General features: G+C 45.8%; 2 protein-coding genes and 1 pseudogene across 4 annotated transcripts in view; 2 read left to right on the top strand and 1 right to left on the bottom strand.

Annotated features, from left to right (window-relative positions):
- Window positions 1–6,820: 6,820 nt before the first annotated feature.
- Window positions 6,821–15,423, top strand: LOC102738771 (zinc finger protein 550). 2 transcript variants are annotated; one of them, XM_031027567.2, is made up of 4 exons: window positions 6,821–7,473; window positions 9,771–9,897; window positions 12,331–12,426; window positions 13,345–15,423. In XM_031027567.2, exons 1-4 carry the CDS (start codon window positions 7,447–7,449, stop codon window positions 14,334–14,336), a joined length of 1,242 nt encoding a protein of 413 aa, XP_030883427.1. In that variant the 5' UTR covers window positions 6,821–7,446; the 3' UTR covers window positions 14,337–15,423. The 2 variants fall into 2 exon arrangements, with proteins under 2 accessions (XP_030883427.1, XP_081663957.1); XM_081807831.1 differs by lacking the exons at window positions 6,821–7,473; window positions 9,771–9,897 and having other exon boundaries at window positions 12,132–12,426.
- LOC102739079 (zinc finger protein 586-like) overlaps window positions 14,346–19,916 on the bottom strand; it is a 37,659-nt gene continuing 32,088 nt past the window's right edge. Inside the window, exon 5 of one of the 2 annotated variants that reach the window (XM_081807787.1) lies at window positions 14,346–14,421. The gene's annotated coding sequence lies outside the window, so the exon portion shown is untranslated. The remainder of the gene's footprint in view (window positions 14,422–19,916) is intronic. The other variant, XM_081807785.1, reaches the window with a different exon arrangement.
- Window positions 15,569–16,520, top strand: LOC102732168 (thioredoxin domain-containing protein 17 pseudogene; annotated as a pseudogene).

Here is a 19,916-nt window from a genome sequence, read left to right as displayed (position 1 = left end):
CTGCACTCATACTTTTCATTAATAAATAAAAAGACATATTTTGGAACACTCATTTTTCAGCAATGATGTGTCCTCTGCCAAATGGAAGTATTGTTTTTGAATTCTATAAGAATGTCTTCTCAATTTCTTTTGTGCTATTCACAGTTTAACACCCACAGAGGCTATATACTTTTGAGCATTATCTACATTCTTAACATATTCTCCATCGTTTTCTGGTCTAGACATTCAATAAACAAGCCCTGTATTGGAGTGTTTGTCAGTTTCTCTCATGTGTATACTCCCATCCTAGTCAATTTCAGGTTGCCAAAATGATGTCACTGAACATGGATTTGGGAAGAAATATGCAGTAGCACAACACTGTATTCTATATCCACCATACAGATAACAGTAGTCATCAATGACCTCAGGAATATATATGAGTAAGACATAGTAAAAATTTGGAAGTGACAATTTTTGAGTATTTATTACATTTACTTTTTTTAAAGATTTTATTTAATTTGTGAGAGAGCACAAGCAGGGGGAGTGGCAGGCGGAGGGAGAAGCAGTCTCCACACTGAGCAAGGAGCCCGATGTGGGACTTGATCCCAGGATGCTGGGATCATGACCTGAGCTAAAGGCAGACACTTAGCCGACTGAGCCACCCAGGCATCCTTAATTACATTTACTTTAAAAAAATAGCTTTATTTGGGCGCCTGGGTGACTCAGTCGTTAAGCGTCTGCCTTCGGCTCAGGTCATGATCCCAGGGTCCTGGGATCGAGTCCCACATCGGGCTTCCTGCTCAGCGGGAAGCCTGCTTCTCCCTCTCCCACTCCCCCTGCTTGTGTTCCCTCTCTCACTGTCTCTCTCTGTTGAAAAATAGTCTTTAAAAAAAAATTTAAAAAAATAGCTTTATTTAAGTACAATTGTCTTATATTATATTATGCATATTTAAAGTATACAACTTGTGTTTTGATACATGCTTACCCCCTGAAACCAAATGTTCTGCCCATTTTATTTTATTTATTTATTTTTAAAGATTTTATTTATTCATTTGACAGAGAGAGACACAGCAAGAGAGGGAACACAAGCAGGGGGAGTGGGAGAGGGAGAAGCAGACTCCCTGTGGAGCTCGATCCCAGGACCCTGGGATCATGACCTGAGCCGAAGGCAGACGCTTAACGACTGAGCCACCCAGGCACCCCGTTCTGCCCATTTTAATGCATTCCTCCTAAATGATAGACATATTTGCCTTTTGCAATGAATATTTTCAGATATATACATAAAAGGAAATGTGTCATGAAGCCTTATGAGTCCAACCCTAGTCTTTCAACATTGATCAATTCTTGGCTGTTTTTGTTTCCTCTATCCCCACTCATATTACTAGATTATTTTACTTATAATCCAACATCTTGTTCAATGCCTAATCTCTTCAGAGTGCATTTCCAAAATGTAAGGACTCTTTTGTAATCCTAATAACTTTTTTAAACAAAATATTTGAAGTATCATAAGATATATTGTCAGTGCTCTATTCTCTCAGTTTTCCTAAACTGTTCTTTAAGGCAATCAGATCCCAAATGGATATATATGACCTTTAGTAGATGTGTCTAGTCCCTACTAACTTAAAACCACTTCATTGTCTAATTCTTAGACCATTTGTTGAAGTTGCTTAGTCATTTATCAGAATTTGCTGTTCTGGATTTGTCAGGAACTTCCTGAGCTTCAGAAAGAAACAGAAATCGAGATCCAGGAGGCACAGAGAGACTCCCAACAAAATCAACCCAAGGAGGTACACATCAAAATGCATAGTAATTAAAATGGCAAAAAGTAGTGATAAAGAAAAATTTTAAAACAACAAGAGAAAAGAAAACAGTTATAAACAAGGGAAATCCCATAAGTCTATCAGCTGATTTTTTAGCAGAAGCTTTGCAGGCCAGAAGGGGTGGCATGATATATTTAAAGTGCTGAAAGAAAAAACCTGAACCAAGAATAGTCTACCAAACAAGGCTATCATTCAGAATGGAAGGACAGATAAAGAGTTTCCCAGACAAACAAAAGTTAAAGAAATTCATCACCACTAAACCAGCCTTACAAGAAATGTTAAAAGGGGTAGAAAGGAAAGAAGCAAGAGTAAGAAAAGTAGGAAGCATAAAAGCTGTAAAATTAAGTATATCTATAAAAATCATCAAGGGATTCACAAAATAAAAGGATGTAAAGTATGATACCATACACCTAAAACATGAGGGGGAGTGAGTAAAAATTTAGTGTGTTTTTTTTTTTAAAGATTTTATATATTTATTTGAGAGAGACAATGAGATAGAGAGAGCATGAGAGGGGGGAGGGTCAGAGGGAGAAGCAGACTCCCTGCTGAGCAGGGAGTCCGATGTGGGACTCGATCCCAGGACTCCAGGATCATGACCTGAGCCGAAGGCAGTCGCTTAACCAACTGAGCCACCCAGGCGCCCAAAATTTAGTGTTTTTAAATGGGTTCAAACTTAAATGACCATCAACTTAATTTAGACTGCTATACGCATAAGATGTTATATATAAAACTAATGGTAACCACAAATCAGATATGCAAAAAGTAAAGAGAAAGGGATCCAAGTGTATCACTAAAGAAAGCCAGCAAACAGGTGCCTGGGTGGCTCAGTAAGTTAAGCGTCTGCCTTTTGCTCGGGTCATGATCTTGGGGTCCTGGGATCAAGCCCCGCATCGGGCTCCCTGCTCAGTGGAAGCCTGTTTCTCTCTCTCCCACTCCCCCTGCTTGTGTTCCCTCTCTCACTGTCTCTCTCTCCCTGTCAAGTAATAAATAAAAATCTTAAAAAAAAAAAAAAAAAAGCCAGCAAACCATAAGAGAAGAAAGGAACAGAGAAAAACAACAAAACAACTATAAAACAAGTAACAAAATGGGAATAAGTACATACCTATCAATAATTACTTTGAATGTAAATGGATTAAATGTTCCAATCAAAAGTAGGGTGACAGAATGGATTAAAAAGTAAGAGCCCATCTATATGTTCCCTATAAGAGACTCTTCAGACCTAAAGACATCTACAGATTGAAAGTGAAGGGATGAGGGGTGCCTGGGTGGCTCAGTCGGTTAAGTGTCTGCCTTCGGCTTGAGTCATGATCATGGGGTCCTGGGATCGAGCCCTGCATCGGGCTCCCTGCTCCGCGGGGAGGCTGCTTCTCCATCTCCCACTCTCCCTGCTTGTGTTTCCTCTCTCTCTGACAAATAAATAAATAAATAAATAATCTTTAAAAAAAGAAAGTGAAGGGATGAAAAAGCATTTGCCATGCAAATGGAAGTGAAAATAAAGCCAGGTTAGCAACACTTAGACAAAATAGATTTTAGAATTATTGATGCAATAGTATTAACCATAACAAAAAATAATATCATATATTTTCTTGTAGACTGTCTTCATGACTCAGGAAAAAAGATATTTCTTCTCCTTGAAATTACTGTCTGTATTATACTCTGCATCCCACCCTTTTCCACATTCTCCATTCATTTATTTGTCCTCCTCTTTGTCTATCAGACTTAAAGGCATTCCCTTGCACTGTGTCTGTCTGACCTTCGTGTCCTCTAAATACAAATATGATATTTAGTCTTGTCTATTTCACATCTGACTGCAGAGGCAGCTGCAGCCATCAAACAAATGAATTGGCTTCACTGTCAAGTTGTGGCCTCTTCCCTCTAATCATCCTTCAGGCTAACTAGCCAGCCACTAAGTGCCCATATCCAACTAAGATCCTGAGTCTGTTCCAAATGCCCTCCTAAATTCTCAATCCAATGTCTCCACTTGAATGTCTCAAATGCACCTTGAGCTCATATTCCAACAACCCCAATTTCCGTTAATAGTCTTGCCATCCAAACAAGTTCAAAACCCAGATTCAGCCTTTGGCCATAAAACTCTACACACAGTGCTGAGAAATTGTGACTGCCTCAAGTAAGTCTGCTCTGATGTAAGGGTGTCTCTCTTTTGTGATGAGTCCTAATGTTATTAGTGTTCTCTATCCAATACCATTCTCCATGCATCTTATACATTGTCAGCATGCAATGATCATCATTGGGTAGTTGATTATTTCATGTACTATTGAAACACATCTGTATCCTACTTCTACTGCTATTTCTGCATTTATTAGCTAGAAATTCTAAAGAAGCATAAAGAATTTTCCATAATCTTCTATTCAGTTACCTTCTATTCAGTTACTTCTATTCAGTACCAAAAAGGGAAGAAAGAGCTTGATACCTTTGCTCTATTTAGCAATTTCCAGAATAATTATTTGGATCACTAACATCATCCTCAAACAACAACCATGTTTTTTGTTTTGGTTTTTTAGAGAGAGAGTGAGTAGGGGGAGGGTGGCGGAGGGGCAGAGAGAGAGGAGCAGGTGTTTTTTTTAAATATATTTATTTTAGAGCGAGCACGTGAGTTGGGGGAGAGGCAAAGGGAGAGGGAGAGAGAATCCTCAAGCTGACTCCCCGCTGAGTGTGGAGCCTGATGCAAGGCTCAATCTCAGAACCCTGAGGTGGTGACACCAGCTGAAACCAAGAGTTGGACACTCAAACCACTAAGCCACCCAGGTGCCCCAGAATGTTTATCTCAGGAATAAGATGCCCCCTTTGCACATGTGCTCAGACTGTGATCATAGTAGCTACTATCACAGCAGGAAAAAACATTTGTCACGTGGCTCTTCTTTTCAGATAAGTCTAAGATTTTAAAATTAACTGTATCTGTCTTAGTTTGTTAGGGCTGCTATAAGGAAATACCATAGACCGAGTAGCTTATAAACAACAGAAATTTAATTTCTCACAGTTCTGGAGGTTGGAAGTCCAAGATCAAGGTGCTGGCACATTTGGTGTCTACTGAGAGCCCACTTTCTGGTTTACAGACAGCCTTCCTCTTACTGTGTCCTCACATGGTGGAAGGGGCAAGGAAACTCCCTAGGATCTCTTTTATAAGGGTACTAATTCCATTACTAAGGCAGAGCCCTCATGACCTAATCACCTCCCTAAGGTCCCATCTCTTAATACCATCACATTAGGCATTAGGTTTTCAACATATGAATTGAGGGGGACACAAACATTCAGCCCATAGCAGTATCTGTGTTAGGAAATTCAGTTAGAAATATATGGAGGAGGGGAGAAACAGGTGAGATTGCTGGGGTTGGAATACTGAGATGTATCCATGCAGGGAAGAATTTCTTTGCATGGGAAACAGGCAAAATGCTACATCATCTTGCCCCTTCTGCTGCTGCTGCTTCTTCTTTTTTTAGGGAGGTAGGGGCAGAGGGGAAGGGAGAGAGAGAATCTTAAGCAGGCTCCACGCCCAGTGCAGAACCCAATGTGGGGTTCAATCTCACAACCCTGAGACGATGACCTGAGCAGAAATCAAGAGTTGGATGTTTAACTGACTGAGCCACCCAGGCACCCCATCTGTTTCCTTCTGACATTTCCCTTGCCATGACCCTAGCTGAATTCTTTCTTCCTTGTCCCTTGACTGCACATACCAAAGCCCACAAAAATGACTGAAGCTTTGATCAACATATAGTTGAAGAGCAATAATATTTGTTGGTTGCCAACTACGGAAAGCATGCATTTCATGACTAACATTGCAGTGTGTACATTCAGGTTTTTCTTTGGATTCCTGTTCTGCTGAATGGAATCTATAATATATTGCCTTAGTTTAAGGGAATAATTTTTAATAGAAAGGGCAGAATAAATATAAAGACACTGGGATAATAATAATCTTAAAATTATAATTTATGTCAAACTTCTCACTTTAGGTAAATTAAATCTATCTTATATATTCCACATAAAATTTGAAGGAACTTCATAAGCTTATTTAAAATCTTACAGAAAACAAATTTTTCACTATTCTCTACCTGTTTCAGGGACACACAACATTTTCCTCTCCAATATCCCAGTAATGGCTTGTGTGAAGTCTTTTCTCTCTTGACCCTGAGCCAACTCACAAAGTTGACTCTAAAGCTTCAGTCTCTTTGAAGAGCAACAAGATAATGCTTATTAGTTCGCAGCTCTGAGTGAAGGTACTTTGTACCTAAGTGACACTATGATATAACATTATGATATCTTGTGTTACTCCCTCATACAGGGAATGCAGGAATAAGTCCCCCTTGTGGAGTCTTTAAACAACACTACAACAAGGCTGTGTAAATTATACTCTCAGTGGCATATGAAATTAAAGGATTCATTACATTCACAGCTCCTAGAAGACGGAGGCACCATACCCCATACAAGAGGCCAGATGGGAGGCCAGATGGAGCCAGGGAACTGGATGGAGCCCACAGACAGAGTAAGGACCCGTAGGCAAGTGTCATTATTGGGAGTCAAGGTGGGTGCACAGACAAATGACGTGAGGGAATTTCATTAATACACTGGAATGTCACTAGATCACAGGGAAGGACAAGAAAAGGAATTTGTATAGGGGACTAACCTTGTTATCACACTGGTATACCCGGGCACGTGGATGGGGTGCTCACAGCCGGTTTGTAGGATGTTGAGGCAGCAGGAAAATGTGGTTTTAAAAATTTACAATACAGGGGCACCTGGGTGGCTCAGTCCTTAAGCGTCTGCCTTCTGTTCAGGTGGGATCCAGCTCCCCATCTGGCTCCCCTGCTCAGCGGGAAGCCTGCTTCTCCCTCTCCTACTGTCCCTGCTTGTGTTCCCTCTCTCGCTGTGTCTCTCTGTGTCAAATAAATAAATAGAATCTTTAAAAAAAAAATTCACGGGCGCCTGGGTGGCTCAGTCGTTAAGCGACTGCCTTCGGCTCAGGTCATGATCTCGGGGTCCTGGGATAGAGTTCCGCATCGGGTTCCCTGCTCAGTGCAGAGCCTGCTTCTCCCTCTCCCTCTGCCACTCCCTCTGCTTGTGCTCTTCTGTCTATCTCTCTGTCAAATAAATAAATAAAATCTTTAAAATAAAATAAAATAAATAAATAAATAAAAATTTTACAATACAGCGTGCCCGTTTGCTCCATTAGAAACTTCTAAAATAAAAAGATACAGAAAACGCAATTTGGGAAATTTCGGGTGCGTCCCCTTTAGGAGTATCCGATGCTGCCCCCTTCTTCTTTGGAGCCTCTGTACACCCTTGCCCAGTGTCCCCGTCCTGGACGCTGGGTCCTTGGCTCCTAGAAAGAGCAGAGGATTCCTCGTTGGGCCGGAGGCAGAACAAAAACTACATTACCCAGAAGGCTGTGCCGCACGAAGGGGCGTTGCTGGGCCCCCGCTGGCGGGGGCGGGACTTCCGGTGTCGCGAGTGGGCGTATGCTGTGACGCGACTGGTGGGTGCATGCGGGTGAGCTCCCGGTGGCTCGTCGGGCCGGAGCGGGGAACGGAGGCGAGGGGCTTCGCCCGCATCTCTGTGGAACCTGGGGGACGGCCGGCTAAGCCCGCGGGAGCCCCGCGGCGGCCTAGTGCGGCCCTGCTGTCCCCGCGGCCCGATGGCGCCACCCGTGGACCCGGCGCAGGTGAGTGGGCGTGCGGGGCGGCAGTGCCCTGTGACCCTGCGCCTCGCCGCACCCCTGCCGCTGCCTCTCGGCGCTCGGGGTGGGTCCCTCTCGGCTCCGGAAGGCAGGTCGAGGGCTACGTGGGGTAGCGCCCATTTCTGGCAACCGGTGGGATGCTGTGTGGAAGGGTCAGGAGTGGCTTCTACAACCCCCTCCCCCCCCCCCGCCCCACACCGTGTGTCCCGACCCGCAGTCCCAAGACCCCACTGTGGGTTCCGGCCGCGCCCCTTGCCGAGGCCGTGACCTTGAGCGAGTCCCCCCGCTGCGCTGGACTTGCGTGTTCTCGGGTGTAAAATAGAGTCCTGGGTTGAGGGAACTAGAAAGGGTCTGTGGGTGGTGTGTGTCCCCGGTGTCCAGCAGGGTCCCGGGAGCATCGCTCTGGGAGCTCTTTCCTCGGAGATGCTTCCTGAGTCTGTTGGTCTCGGCTCTCTCGGCTCAGCACAGCGGGAGTCTAGCCTTGCACCTTCCTGGCGTCTAGCCTTTAAAGCTAAGGGCTGGGGTGGAAGAGAGGCGGTAGGTTTTTGGAATTGTTGCTGTGCTAGGGCAGAAAAGGTGGAAGGGCAGGCTGGGAGCCAGGAAGGCCAAGCAATTTATCTTTCCGTTTACAGCGAATGGAACTGACTTCCCCCTGACAGTAGTGGATCTATTTTCTTGTTTAAGACATTCCGTTAGAGTTGAAACGTGAGTCCATTCAAACGGTCAGTGATGATAGTGTTCAGGAGTGTTGGTGTCCCTTTGGACACAAATGCACAAGGGGATCCGGCTAAGTCCCTAGCAGTCACCTCGAGTACCCTCTTCATAGCCTTGATCATTGTCAGCACTCGTCTTACTCCCATCCACATGGCTCCCTCCCTCACTTTATTTCAGACCCACTCCAGTGTGCCATCCTGAAAGACGGCTTCCGTGTTGCCCCATGTAAAGTGGACTACAAGTAGTCTCCTTGCTCTGTTTTCTTGTCTTTGGAATCTTTAGGGCCCTCTGACATTGTCTTGCTGATTTTAGTTGCTTGTTTAGGATCTGTTTCCAGCCCTGGATCGTGAGCGCCTGTTGCTGCCCTATGCCAAGACCTAGAACAGCCTAGGCTTGTAAAAGGTACTCAATAAATGGTTGAATGAGTGAATGGGTCTCCCCCTCAGGGGCTCCCATCATACTTGTATTAAATGCACACAACCCTCACCGTGGCCCTCAGGGCCCTGCTCCATCTGCCCTTGAGACTTACCTCAGTGCTCCCTTTCCCTTCTTCCCTTGCTCACTGCACCCAGCTGGGTGGTACTGAAATTGTCAAACTCCTTCCCATTTTGCAGCCTTTGCCCTTGCACTTCCATCCCAGGCCCTGTCCCCAGGTCCCTGCAGGGCTGTCTGTCCGTATTCCTCCTGTGTATCCATGCCACCGCTTAGAATAGCCTTTCCTGGCTGTTTTATTTCTAGTTAAGGTGCCCCTGGCCTCCACCTGCCTATTTTCTGGTAATTCTGTCGTCTTTTGCTGGATGTTCAGATCCTGTCTCTGCTCCTTAAATGTGAGATTGTGGGCAACTTTCTAGAGCTGCCTGAGCCTCAGGCTGCTGGAGGTGATGGTGGCATTGACCTCATGGGCTGTGGGAGGATCAGTAAAAGTCACAAAATACATTGAACACATTCCAGGCCAGGCACTCCACTGTTTTCCATGTGAACATTTTCTCTTTACTTAACTGCCTGGTGAAGTAGGAAGGATTATTGTACTGATGTGGAAATCAAGGCTTAGAGAAATGATGGGATGTCCGCCCCATGGTCACAGCTGGCAAGTGTCAGATTCAAGAGTCTTAATTTGGTCCCTGGGAGTCTGGCTCCAGAACAGGGGATTTTTAATCACTTTATCTCAGTGTGTGAAGCCCTCAGCTGGGGCGGCCACATGGGGAGGACCAAGGAGACTTGGCTGCTATTGCTGCAGTTCTCATTGTTGGAATTAACATCATGATCATTTTCCCTATTCCTCTGATGTCCCAGATCACCTATTGTCTGCCCCCACCGTCCTCATGGGAATGCTACTGTCTGTCATCTCCAGCGGCTTCCCAGGGGAGGTTCTTCGCTCAGCCATAATCGCATTATGTCCAAAGGCTGCATCTCTCTCCCCCTTGAGCCCAGCACAGAGCTCTGCCCTCAGGAGGCCTCAGTGATGCAGGCCTGGGTCTCTCTACATCTTGACCAGAGACTGAGTTACAGGGTTCTGACCCCACCCAACAGCACAAGGCCAACATCATTACCTCTGTTTGACTTTCCAGGTTTTGGTTACCTTCAAGGATGTGGCCGTGACCTTCACCCAGGAAGAGTGGGGACAGCTGGACCTGGACCAGAGGGCCCTGTACCAGGAAGTGATGCTGGAGACTTGTGGGCTTCTGGTCTCACTGGGTAAGGGCTCACCTCTCATCCCTGTGGGGTAACCCAGCCTTCTTGATTCCTGGCTGATCAAGAAGGTCACAGCAGCTATCTTCCCTCTTCCCTGAAGACCCTGCAGTTTTCTGGTTCCTTCTCTTCCTACCTGGCCTCCCTCCACCAGGTCTCCGTCAGGGATCATTGGAATAGAAACAACCTCCTTCTGAACACAAACCCTCACCCCAATACCCAGCACGCTCAAGCTGCCGTCTGACCTCCATATTCCAGACTGCGTAGGAGCCTGGTTGGGCCAGGCGTCCAGGGCCCATTAGCGGGGCTGTGAGTGATGGGCTGTTCTCAGGAGAGAGGGTGAGTCAGGCAGATCCCCATATGGCATTTGTCATCAGTGCCCCCCATGGGATCTTCCTAAACAACATAGTAGCTATAAAAAGACCCCTGGTGTCTCCATGATCATCACCTGTTCTTCTGAGGCCTGGGTCACAGTCCTCCACTGAGGTAGGAGATGCTTTAGAAAGTGCACAGGAATGGCACAAAATGCCAGAGGTGGACACCTTGAGAAAGCCAGTCCTTTAACCTCCTCGGTCTGGAAGGCTGATTGGTGTCAAGAGAAAGTCTCAGAACAGTGCTGAGTATTTCATGTGCCCTAATTGTGGGTAATTTTTCTCTTCAACAGAAGGGACAGCTTGTAGCTCACTGTCCTGAACTATCTACATGAACTTGCTAGGGCTCTGATGGCATTACTTTGATCTCGTTGTTGTGTTTTGATGGTAACCTGCCATTTGTGGAGAGTGAACTTGACTTTGCTCATTTACCAGAGCAAAACAGAGTTCCTTTTTAGAACAAAATACGTAACAAAAATTAAAAGTGGGGGGGCGTCTGGGTGGCTCAGCCGTTAGGCGTCTGCCTTCGGCTCAGGTCATGATCCCGGGGTCCTGGGATCGAGCCCCGCATCGGGCTCGCTGCTCGGCAGGAAGCCTGCTTCTCCCTCTCCCACTCCCCCTGCTTGTGTTCCTGCTCTCGCTGTCTCTGTCTCTGTCAAATAAATAAATAAAATCTTAAAAAAAAAAAAAAATTAAAAGTGGGGCCGGTTAAAGAGAGGCCATCAGTGACAATGGCACCGTGTGTGTGAGAATGCAGACCGTTCACTCTGAGTTCAGGTGGGAAGGCAGACGTCAATTCTTAGATGAATTGTGATGAGTCATACATAGAAATATTAGGGGACCTTAGGCGTATGTAGCCAGGTGGTCATAATCCATCATGGGTGCTTCAAAAAAGGCATCTCAGGAAGTGACATTGGAACTGAGCCTTGAAGCTTGGAGGGGAGGTGGAGGAGGGGTTCCAGGTGGAGGAACCAGTACAAGAAGAGACCCTGAGGTGAGAGGGGGCTCAACTCCTGGCAGAGCCAAAGGAACGTCTGGTTCACCTTTTCTCCTGCCCCTCCCTGAGCTCCGGGCCAGGCATGTAGGACACATTGGTGACTGTTACCGAGACTTGTCCGAATGAGTCCTGGGCTGAGGATCAGAATCTGCTAGCTGATAGACTTCAGTGGGTCCTGGTGCCTCAGTCCTTGAAATTCTGTACAGAACCCACCTATCTCTGTTGAGCTGTGTCTGGCTGCACGAAACAAAAAAGCAAGCTTGAAACCAGCTTCCCCTGAAGGAAATCTCCCATCTCACCTAATGAGAAGCCCCAGGGTGGGGCTGGCCCCCAGGTTGAAGGTTGCAGCCACCTAGTTCTATCCTCAGTGATGTGAAGGTTCTCTCTGCTCCTCTCCCTGGACCAGGCATCTCCCTGTTCCTCAGGCTGGCTCCCTTTTGGGCCTGTGGGGTGCTGCAGGAAGGACTGAGGAAGCAGCCCCCTTGTTCAGCCTCCCCTCACATTGGAATAAAGGCTTTGTCTTCAGCTCAGGTCACCTGCCTCTCTCAGATTACCAGTGATCGGAGATGCCATTCACCACTTTCTGCCCTGGCAGTTTTTAGTTCTCTCTGGGAGAGAGAATTCCCTAGGGAGAGCCAGAAATACTGTTGGCTAGGCCTCACCCCAAGCAGTTTTGTTTCTTTTGGTTTGAGGTTGGAATCAAGCATCCCTAAGTGGTTCTGAAGTACAGGGTGTTTGAGAACAGTGACTTAGATTAATTACAGAATCCCTTCTGGAAGGAGGGGCCCCCTTCCCAGGGTCTCATGGCTGTGTGTGAAAGTGGTGTGCCCCTGAGTAGGATTGGCTTCTGTCGATGAGGTTCAAGGACACTGATGTTGTCTGGACAGACAGCACCACCCTCTATGGCAGTTGCAGCCCAGGAATGGGATTTGTGCAGTTGGTTTCCAGGTCATAGGTCAGCATTTTCTCCACAGCTTCATTCAGTTCTTGTCCCTGCCATGAAGTCCCAGAGGGGATGGAGATACTGCTTTCTTCTCATACACCATGACCTATTTCTTTCTCCATCAACAGGGCATCCGGTTCCCAAACCAGAGTTGACCCATCTACTGGAGCACGGGCAGGAGCTATGGACAGGAAAGAGAGGCCTCTCCCGTAGCACCTGCTCAGGTAGGAGGGGACAGCTGGTCAGGTGGAGTCATGGGAGCCTTCAGCATGCAAGGAACCAGTGCCTCTGAACTTCTTTGTGAAACTCTTAGTGACCTCTTGGTCACATTCATGGAGAACATGAATGAGATGGAGTCTCCTAGTCTCTCAGATGAGGAAATCATGCTTTGAAGAAAAAAGTAACCTGTTCAAGATCACTCACTTGGTAGAGGCAGGACTGGACCAATGGCTTTCTGGCTCCAGAGCCCTCTTAACCACAACATGATGCCTCCCAGCAGAGCAGAAGCTTGTCTTTTATACCATTTGTCCCTGAGTGTCCCTCCATCCCTCTTCTTCAGTCTTAATTCTCTTCCTTTTATGGTGATCCCACTTCATTGTTGGCTTCACCAGGCATCTGGGGCCCTTTCTTCCTTTAATTGTTCAGCACTCTCCAGGAGTGACTCTACTCATACTTGCTCCTCCCATTCCAACCCAGTGCTCCCTTCCTCTTTCTCTCTCTGGCAATTCTGATTCTCCATTAGGACCTAGCTCATGGGACACTTCTGGGAAGATGACCTCTTTTTCGTCCCAGTCCTGTTCGGTGCCACTTCTGTGTACTCTCTTAACACCAAGAGACATCAATTCTTGAAGCAAATACCCCACAGACAGTGTTATGTCCTCCCTCCTCTCCTCTGGACTGTGAGGAGGGGTTTCCACTCCAGATCCTCGGTTCCCTGGTCCAGCCTGTCCTCTGGATTTTCCCTTTAATGGTGTCAAGGGTACAAGGACCAGAGACAGTCCTTGGAAACCCAGGATACAGAGCTGTGGAACACAGCAATCCCAGGGTACTGTTTCATCCTCAGTTTCCCACTGAAGTGTTGAATTTGTTTCTTCTGTATTGAGTCACTAAAAGTTCCCCTCTCTGTGTTGGCTTCTCTGCAGGTGACGGTGCAAAACTTCAGACCAGGGACCCAAGCACTTCTCAGCTGGTTTTGTCTGAGGGAGCCTTGCTCCAGGGAAGCCTGACTCAGGGATCTTCAAGGGACTCCAGGTTGGCGCACGCCAGGGATTGGGAAGGGCTTTTGGAAATGCAGAAAGGTCAACTGAAGCCTGGGACAGATGCTCTAAAGGAGACCCATCTTGGGAGAATGAGCCTTGAAGATGACGGTTTGGGGACAGATGATAGTCTGCACTCTCAGGGACACGTTCTCCGTGAATGTGACCCACAGGGACCAGGTAAAGGCCACATGATTCATGCAGGGAATAATCTCTACAAATGCAAGCAGTGTGGGAAAGGTTTTAGCCGAAAGTGGTACCTTGTTCGACATCAGCGGGTTCACACTGGAATGAAGCCCTATGAATGCAATGCGTGTGGGAAAGCCTTTAGCCAGAGCTCAACCCTTATTCGGCACTACCTCATTCACACCGGGGAGAAACCATACAAGTGCATGGAGTGTGGGAAGGCCTTCAAACGCAGGTCCTACCTCATGCAGCACCATCCGATTCACACTGGAGAGAAGCCCTACGAGTGTAGTAAGTGTCGAAAGGCCTTCACCCACCGCTCTACTTTTATTCGGCATAACAGGACCCACACCGGAGAAAAGCCCTTTGAGTGCAAAGAATGTGAGAAATCTTTCAGCAACAGAGCACACCTGATTCAGCACTACATCATCCACACTGGAGAGAAGCCCTACGAGTGCATGGAGTGTGGGAAGGCCTTCCGATGCAGCTCAGAACTCATGCAGCACCAGCGGGTTCACACTGGGGAGAAGCCCTATGAGTGTGCCCAGTGTGGGAAAGCCTTTCATCGGAGCACGTACCTCATTCAGCACTCCATCATCCACACGGGGGAGACGCCATACAAGTGTCTGGAGTGTGGGAAGGCCTTCAAACGCAGGTCACACCTCCTGCAGCACCAGCGGGTTCATACTTGAGAGAAGCCCCCTCAGTGCCGTGAATTTGGAAAGGCCTTCACCCACTGCTCCTGCTCCTCTTTTGTCCTTCATAAGGGGATCCACACTGGAGGAAGAAAATCAAAAACCAAAACCCTTTCAGTGTAAAGAATTTTTGTTGGCTCTTCAAACACATGAGTAGTCACACTGGAGATGACGCCTGTGATGCAGTGAACACGAGAAAGCCTCCAGCCACGGCTCTGCCCCCACTTATCATTGGATTCATACTGGAGAAAATTTCGAGAAGGCAGGTCACCCATGGGTCCACCTCTGTCAACATCAGAGAAAGCCCTGGGGAAACACATTCTGAACGCAACTACTGAGGAGTCTTTAGCCGGAAGAAGACTCTTACTTACCATCTGAGAATTCGTAATGATCAGGAACCACATCGATGTCATTGCTGTGAGAAAACCTGTGGACAGGTCAGCACTTACTGTTATGTCAAGAGTCAGATGGAATGGGACACAGCGTGGGCCTTAATGTGCCCATGAGAAGCATGTGGGAGACGGACAGTGGGTACTGTGCACTTACAAAGACCTCCGGCCACCGATCTGCTCCTTGGTTGACACTTAGAAAGCCATCTTAGCATTATTTTTAAAAGAAGAATAAAAAGAAGGGGATGGAAACCTAGACTCTAAATTGAAAAAACAAATGTCTTCACAAACTCTTTCAGATTTCCCTGCCAAACCTATTAGTTTTTCATCAGTTTCATTATTTTGGTGGGGGAATGTTTGAGAGAAAGGGTCTCAGCCCTTTGTTTTTATGTGTGTGCACTGCTGTCCCATATCCAGAAGCTTGGACAGTGAGGGCAGCTCTACAGACATTTGCTGGAAGCCTTGTTCCACATCTCTACCCTCAAGGAGCATCATTCTTTGTGAGAAATATGAAGGCTGAGTCATGAGATACTTGAACTTAGAAGAAGTTAGAATTCTGAAAATAACATCACATGCCACTTGCTTCTGATGTTGTCTGAAGGATCTGCATACAACAGCCACATTAAAACATGCTCCCTCCAGACTGTTTAAGGCTTTGATATTTTTAAGTAAAACTTGTTTGTGTGGTTTTTAAATGCCTGCTGTTCTCCGTCACTTTTTGATTCCATTCTGCTCTTTTGTCTTCTGTATTTTTCCCCTGATGGTGTGGGTGTGGCCTTCTCAGTTGGGGCCTAATTCCTTCCTATTCTTGGGGTTTCACAGGTTAATCCCATGTAGAGGACTGTGCATTCTCAAGTCCCCCCTCCACAGCTTTCTAGGGGTTGAATTACTGCTAAAACCAGTGAAATAAAACACTCTGCTGGGGTAAATTCATAATTAAGCCCAGAAAAACAAACACAGTATTCTCACTGTCTGATCTTACAAATGGTTGTGTGAAGTTCCGTTTCAAAATAAAGTGCCAGCCTGTGGCCACGCCTCCCGGGGCCCCTGCCGGCCGAGCACGGCGCGCCCTCCCGATGGCGGGCTGCGAGGAGGTGAGCGTGTCCGGCTTGGAGGGGTTCCGCCGGGCCGTGGGGCAGCACCACGACAAGACCATCTTCGCCTACTTCACTGGCTCTAAGGACGCCGGGGGGAAGAGCTGCTGCCCTGACTGCGTGCAGGCTGAACCGGTCGTACGAGAGGGGCTGAAGCGTATCAGTGAAGGATGTGTGTTCATCCACTGCCGAGTGGGAGAGAAACCTGACGGGAAGGATCCCAGTGATGACTTCAGAAGAAACCTGGAAGTGACAGTTGCGCTACTTGAGTATGGAACACCTCAAAACTGGCGGCATCTCAGTGCCTTCAGGCCAACCTCGTGCCAGTGCTGTTCTCTGAAGATTAAGATTTGATGGTGGCAGTTGTGTCTGGACTCCCTGAGTTCCTCTTAGTGCAAAGGCAACTGCATACTTGCTTTGAATTCACGTTAGCAATAAACAAATGATGATGTAAAAAAACGAATAAATGAAGCGCCAGGGATTTGAACAGGGGATGCTGGTTGTGGACATGTGGGTGTCGGGTTTGTGTGGGCCTCACAGTTGCCACCGTGAACTTGCCATTCCCTGTGTGCCCACACTGGCTGTGGTCATTTTACATTCATCCTGTGGACTTCCCTTCAAGACTAGTTTTCAGGGTACACAAGATAATGTTAATGGGTTAAAAATGTACAGAAAAATAGAAAGTGATCATTTCCTCACTTGGAGCTTTCCTCAGCGCCTTTAAAAGACTACACAGTTCACATTTTCATAGTGGGCATGCACCTTTTTTGTGGTACACACAGTGTGGCTGCACTTCTTGCTGAGTTAATAAGAGCTTTTGTTTGGATAGTGTGCAGTTTCCTGTCCTTCAGAAAGGAGAGTTGACTCAGAGCCCCCTGCCCTCTTCTGTGCTCTCTCTGGAGGGTGTATCGTAGCTGTGGTCATACTTGTGACTGAGCCTTGGGTTCAAGAGAGTTGGAGAAACCCCCTCTGGAAGCATCTTGGTTTTTATCAAAGGTTCTCCTTTGCATGCCTGGGATGCTGACCCCAGTTTGTCCCAAAGCAGGAGTGATGCATTTTCCACTAGATGAAGGACATCTGAGGATTTGTTCCCTCAACTTCAAGGTTTTTCCATACAGTCTTAGTATGTTCACTTGCTGCTGGGCTCAGCAGGGTTCTCCTGAGACCTCCATCCTTCATCTACATGACCACTTAGTGTGTTCTGGGCACACTGTGAGGAGTGGGGCACCTGGGTGACTGAGATGGGAATCCTGTCCTTGAGCAGGGAGGGAGTTTAATGCCTAGTGTAGGTGAGCAGAGTACACTGAAATCTAAAAAGAGAAGGAAATTGAGCACATGGCTTTGTTGGATTCTTAATCACCTTGAAAATTTTGTCTCCAAAATAGGATTCTTCTCCATTCTTGAGTGCACTCAGGGTACTGAGCCTGAAGGGAGGGTGGTAGTGAATTAGTAAAGTTAGGATAAGTAGCAGAGTGGATTCTTACAAATGTCACAAAAGGTGACATTTAGTGCTCCAAAAAATCATTTATTGTATATCTTATATGAGTCTTGGACTCTTTTAGGTATATGAAATGCACAAAACACCAAAAGAATTTTGCCCTCGTAGAACCTACATTCTGGGTGAGAAAACAGCAATGTTCCTAACTTCCATAGCATGTTAGAAGGGAATAGGTTCTGTGGAAAAGAGAAAAGCAGGACAGCGGTGAAGAAAAACACAGGAGAGGGAGGAGTCCCAACATTAAGACTGTTCACATTAGGGCTGGTATGGATGATGTGTCTGGCATGTATTTTAAAGAGGTGAAAGAACAATCTATTTCTTCCTTTCTAATGCATATACGTATACATTTTTTCTTGCCATACAACACTAGGTAGTTTCCGTAATGTTGAAGGCCAGGAGATCCCAATTATTTTTCTTTTGTCTCTGATCTTGGGTGAAATATTAACATCATATGTATGGCGTGTGTTGTAGAATTTTTTCAATGTTTAAGGAAAATCCATTCTATACTTTGTGGTTTTTTGTTTTTTTTTTTTAAAGCCAAAGAATGGGTGAATTAGCATCAAATTATATTTTATGCATCATCTGAGTTGATTATGATACCATTTTTTTTAAAGATTTTATTTATTTATTTGAGAGATAGAATGAGATAGAGAGAGCATGAGAGTGGGGAGGGTCAGAGGGAGAAGCAGACTCCCCGCTGAGCAGGGAGCCTGATGTGGGACTCGATCCCAGGACTCCAGGATCATGACCTGAGCCGAAGGCAGTCGCTTAACCAACTGAGCCACCCAGGTGCCCTATGATACCATTTTGTATGAAGTGGTAAAACGTATTGATTTTTGAATTTTTAAATTTTTCAGCTTTAAACTTACAGTAAGTACAAGAATAGTACAAAATACTCTTGTATAAATTCTACCCAGATTAAACAATTGTTTGTTTTGCATCTTTTGTTTTATTAGTCTCTCCCCGCATACATGTGCTTATGTGGATTTCTGAACAATTTGAATTAATGGGTAAATATATTGCCTCTGTACAAGTGAATGCTTCAGTGCATGCTTCCTAAGGGCACATCTTATATTATCAGAATATTATCATAATCAGGAAATTCAGTATTGGTAAAATACTATTATGTAATCCACAGGGCATGTTCAAATATTACCATTTGTCCTAATATTGCCCCTTGGTGTCTTTAGGGGTCCATGGCCAAACCCAGAACGGCATGAGGCATTTTGTTGTCATTGCTCTCCACTCCTTTAATGAAAGTTAATTAGCCTTTGAATTCCTTGGATATGATAGGTCATGAATTTTGTAGAATTTCCATCTGTTTCTCTGATGTTTCCTAATGATATTTTCCTTCTGCATTGTTTACACTGAAATCACAGAAGTGATACTGTATCTTTCATAGTACTTCATATCAGGAGGCACATGGTGTCCATGTTTACCAATACAGATAGTAACTTCAGTCACTTCTGTATGTTTGTGTTCTTGACTTAAGAATTACTATTTCCCTTTATTTTTTGTAACATTTAAGAGTTTATTTGAGCAAAAATTGATTCAAATCGGGCAGCATCTAATCTGGCAGATAGAAGGGAACTCCAAGGAGCTGTACAAAATGAAATACTTTTGGGGCGCCGGGGTGGCCCAGTTGTTAAGTGTCTGCATTCGGCTCAGGTCATGATCCCAGAGTCCTGGGATCGAGCCCCGCATCGGGCTCCCTGCTCGGCGGGAATCCTGCTTCTCCCTCTCCCACCCCCTCTGCTGTGTTACCTCTCTTGCTGTCTCTCTGTCAAATAAATAAAATCTTAAAAAACAAAATGAAATACTTTTATAAGGGAGAAGGAAGTTGGGACAAAGAAGTCATCCTAGGCAAAAAGTGGGTTGGTTCCTACAAGGTCACTTTCCTTCAGGAGATGGCTGGAGTCCATCAGGCAAAGTACCTGACTAGTGCTGATCAGGAGATCCTGATGGTTTACGGTTCCATTTTTGGGAGAGCCAAACTGTAATGAAGTCTTGGTTTGGTGACATAGGACTTAACATAAGGGACTCCATGTTGGGCCTGTTGTTTTATTTCCCTTTATTTTTAGTATGTAATTATTCAGAAGATGTTTTGAAACTGCGTGAATATACTGATCCACATCAGTATTTCACCCCATAGTTTTAGCCACCACTGATGATTTTCAAATCCCAACAGTCTTCCCACATTTATTAGTTGGCATTCTACTTGGGAAGTAAGTTTCCCAACGGATTGTTCACTCATTTTTTATTAATATATGTCAGTATGGAATAATGCACATTTAAATATATAAGTGGGCCATTCATTGTGATGCTTAAATCTTCCCAGGTTGGGCTCAGGGGAGCTCCTTCCAGCTTCTTTGTCCCTTTTAACATCACCGTCACACTGTGGGCACAACTTTCTGGTACAAAAGAGATTACAGTTTCATCTTATAACTTTCCTTATCCTACCAGGAATCAGTCTTTTCTTCAAGGAGGTTTTCTTCTTTTTGGTAGAGACCAGCATTGAGAAATCAAGAACTGGGTACGGGGTGTGCTTCTAGGCCACCTTTTGACTACACAGAGTGTACTTTATTGTTTTTTTTTT

The sequence above is a fragment of the Leptonychotes weddellii genome, chromosome 16 (genome assembly GCF_054177405.1).
Source record: "Leptonychotes weddellii isolate Sample4059 chromosome 16, ASM5417740v2, whole genome shotgun sequence".
In the NCBI taxonomy this organism is placed as follows: Eukaryota; Metazoa; Chordata; class Mammalia; order Carnivora; family Phocidae; genus Leptonychotes; species Leptonychotes weddellii.
The sequence above is the reverse complement of the archived record's forward strand: the minus strand, read 5'-3'. Positions and strand labels throughout refer to the sequence as shown.

Bases quoted from the DNA above. Each gene is read 5' to 3' on its own strand.
- LOC102738771 (XM_081807831.1), top strand. From the start codon at position 12,132: ATGTTGTCTGGACAGACAGCACCACCCTCTATGGCAGTTGCAGCCCAG. The intron at 12,427-13,344 runs GTAGGAGGGGAC...GCTTCTCTGCAG, and splicing joins CTCCCGTAGCACCTGCTCAG to GTGACGGTGCAAAACTTCAG.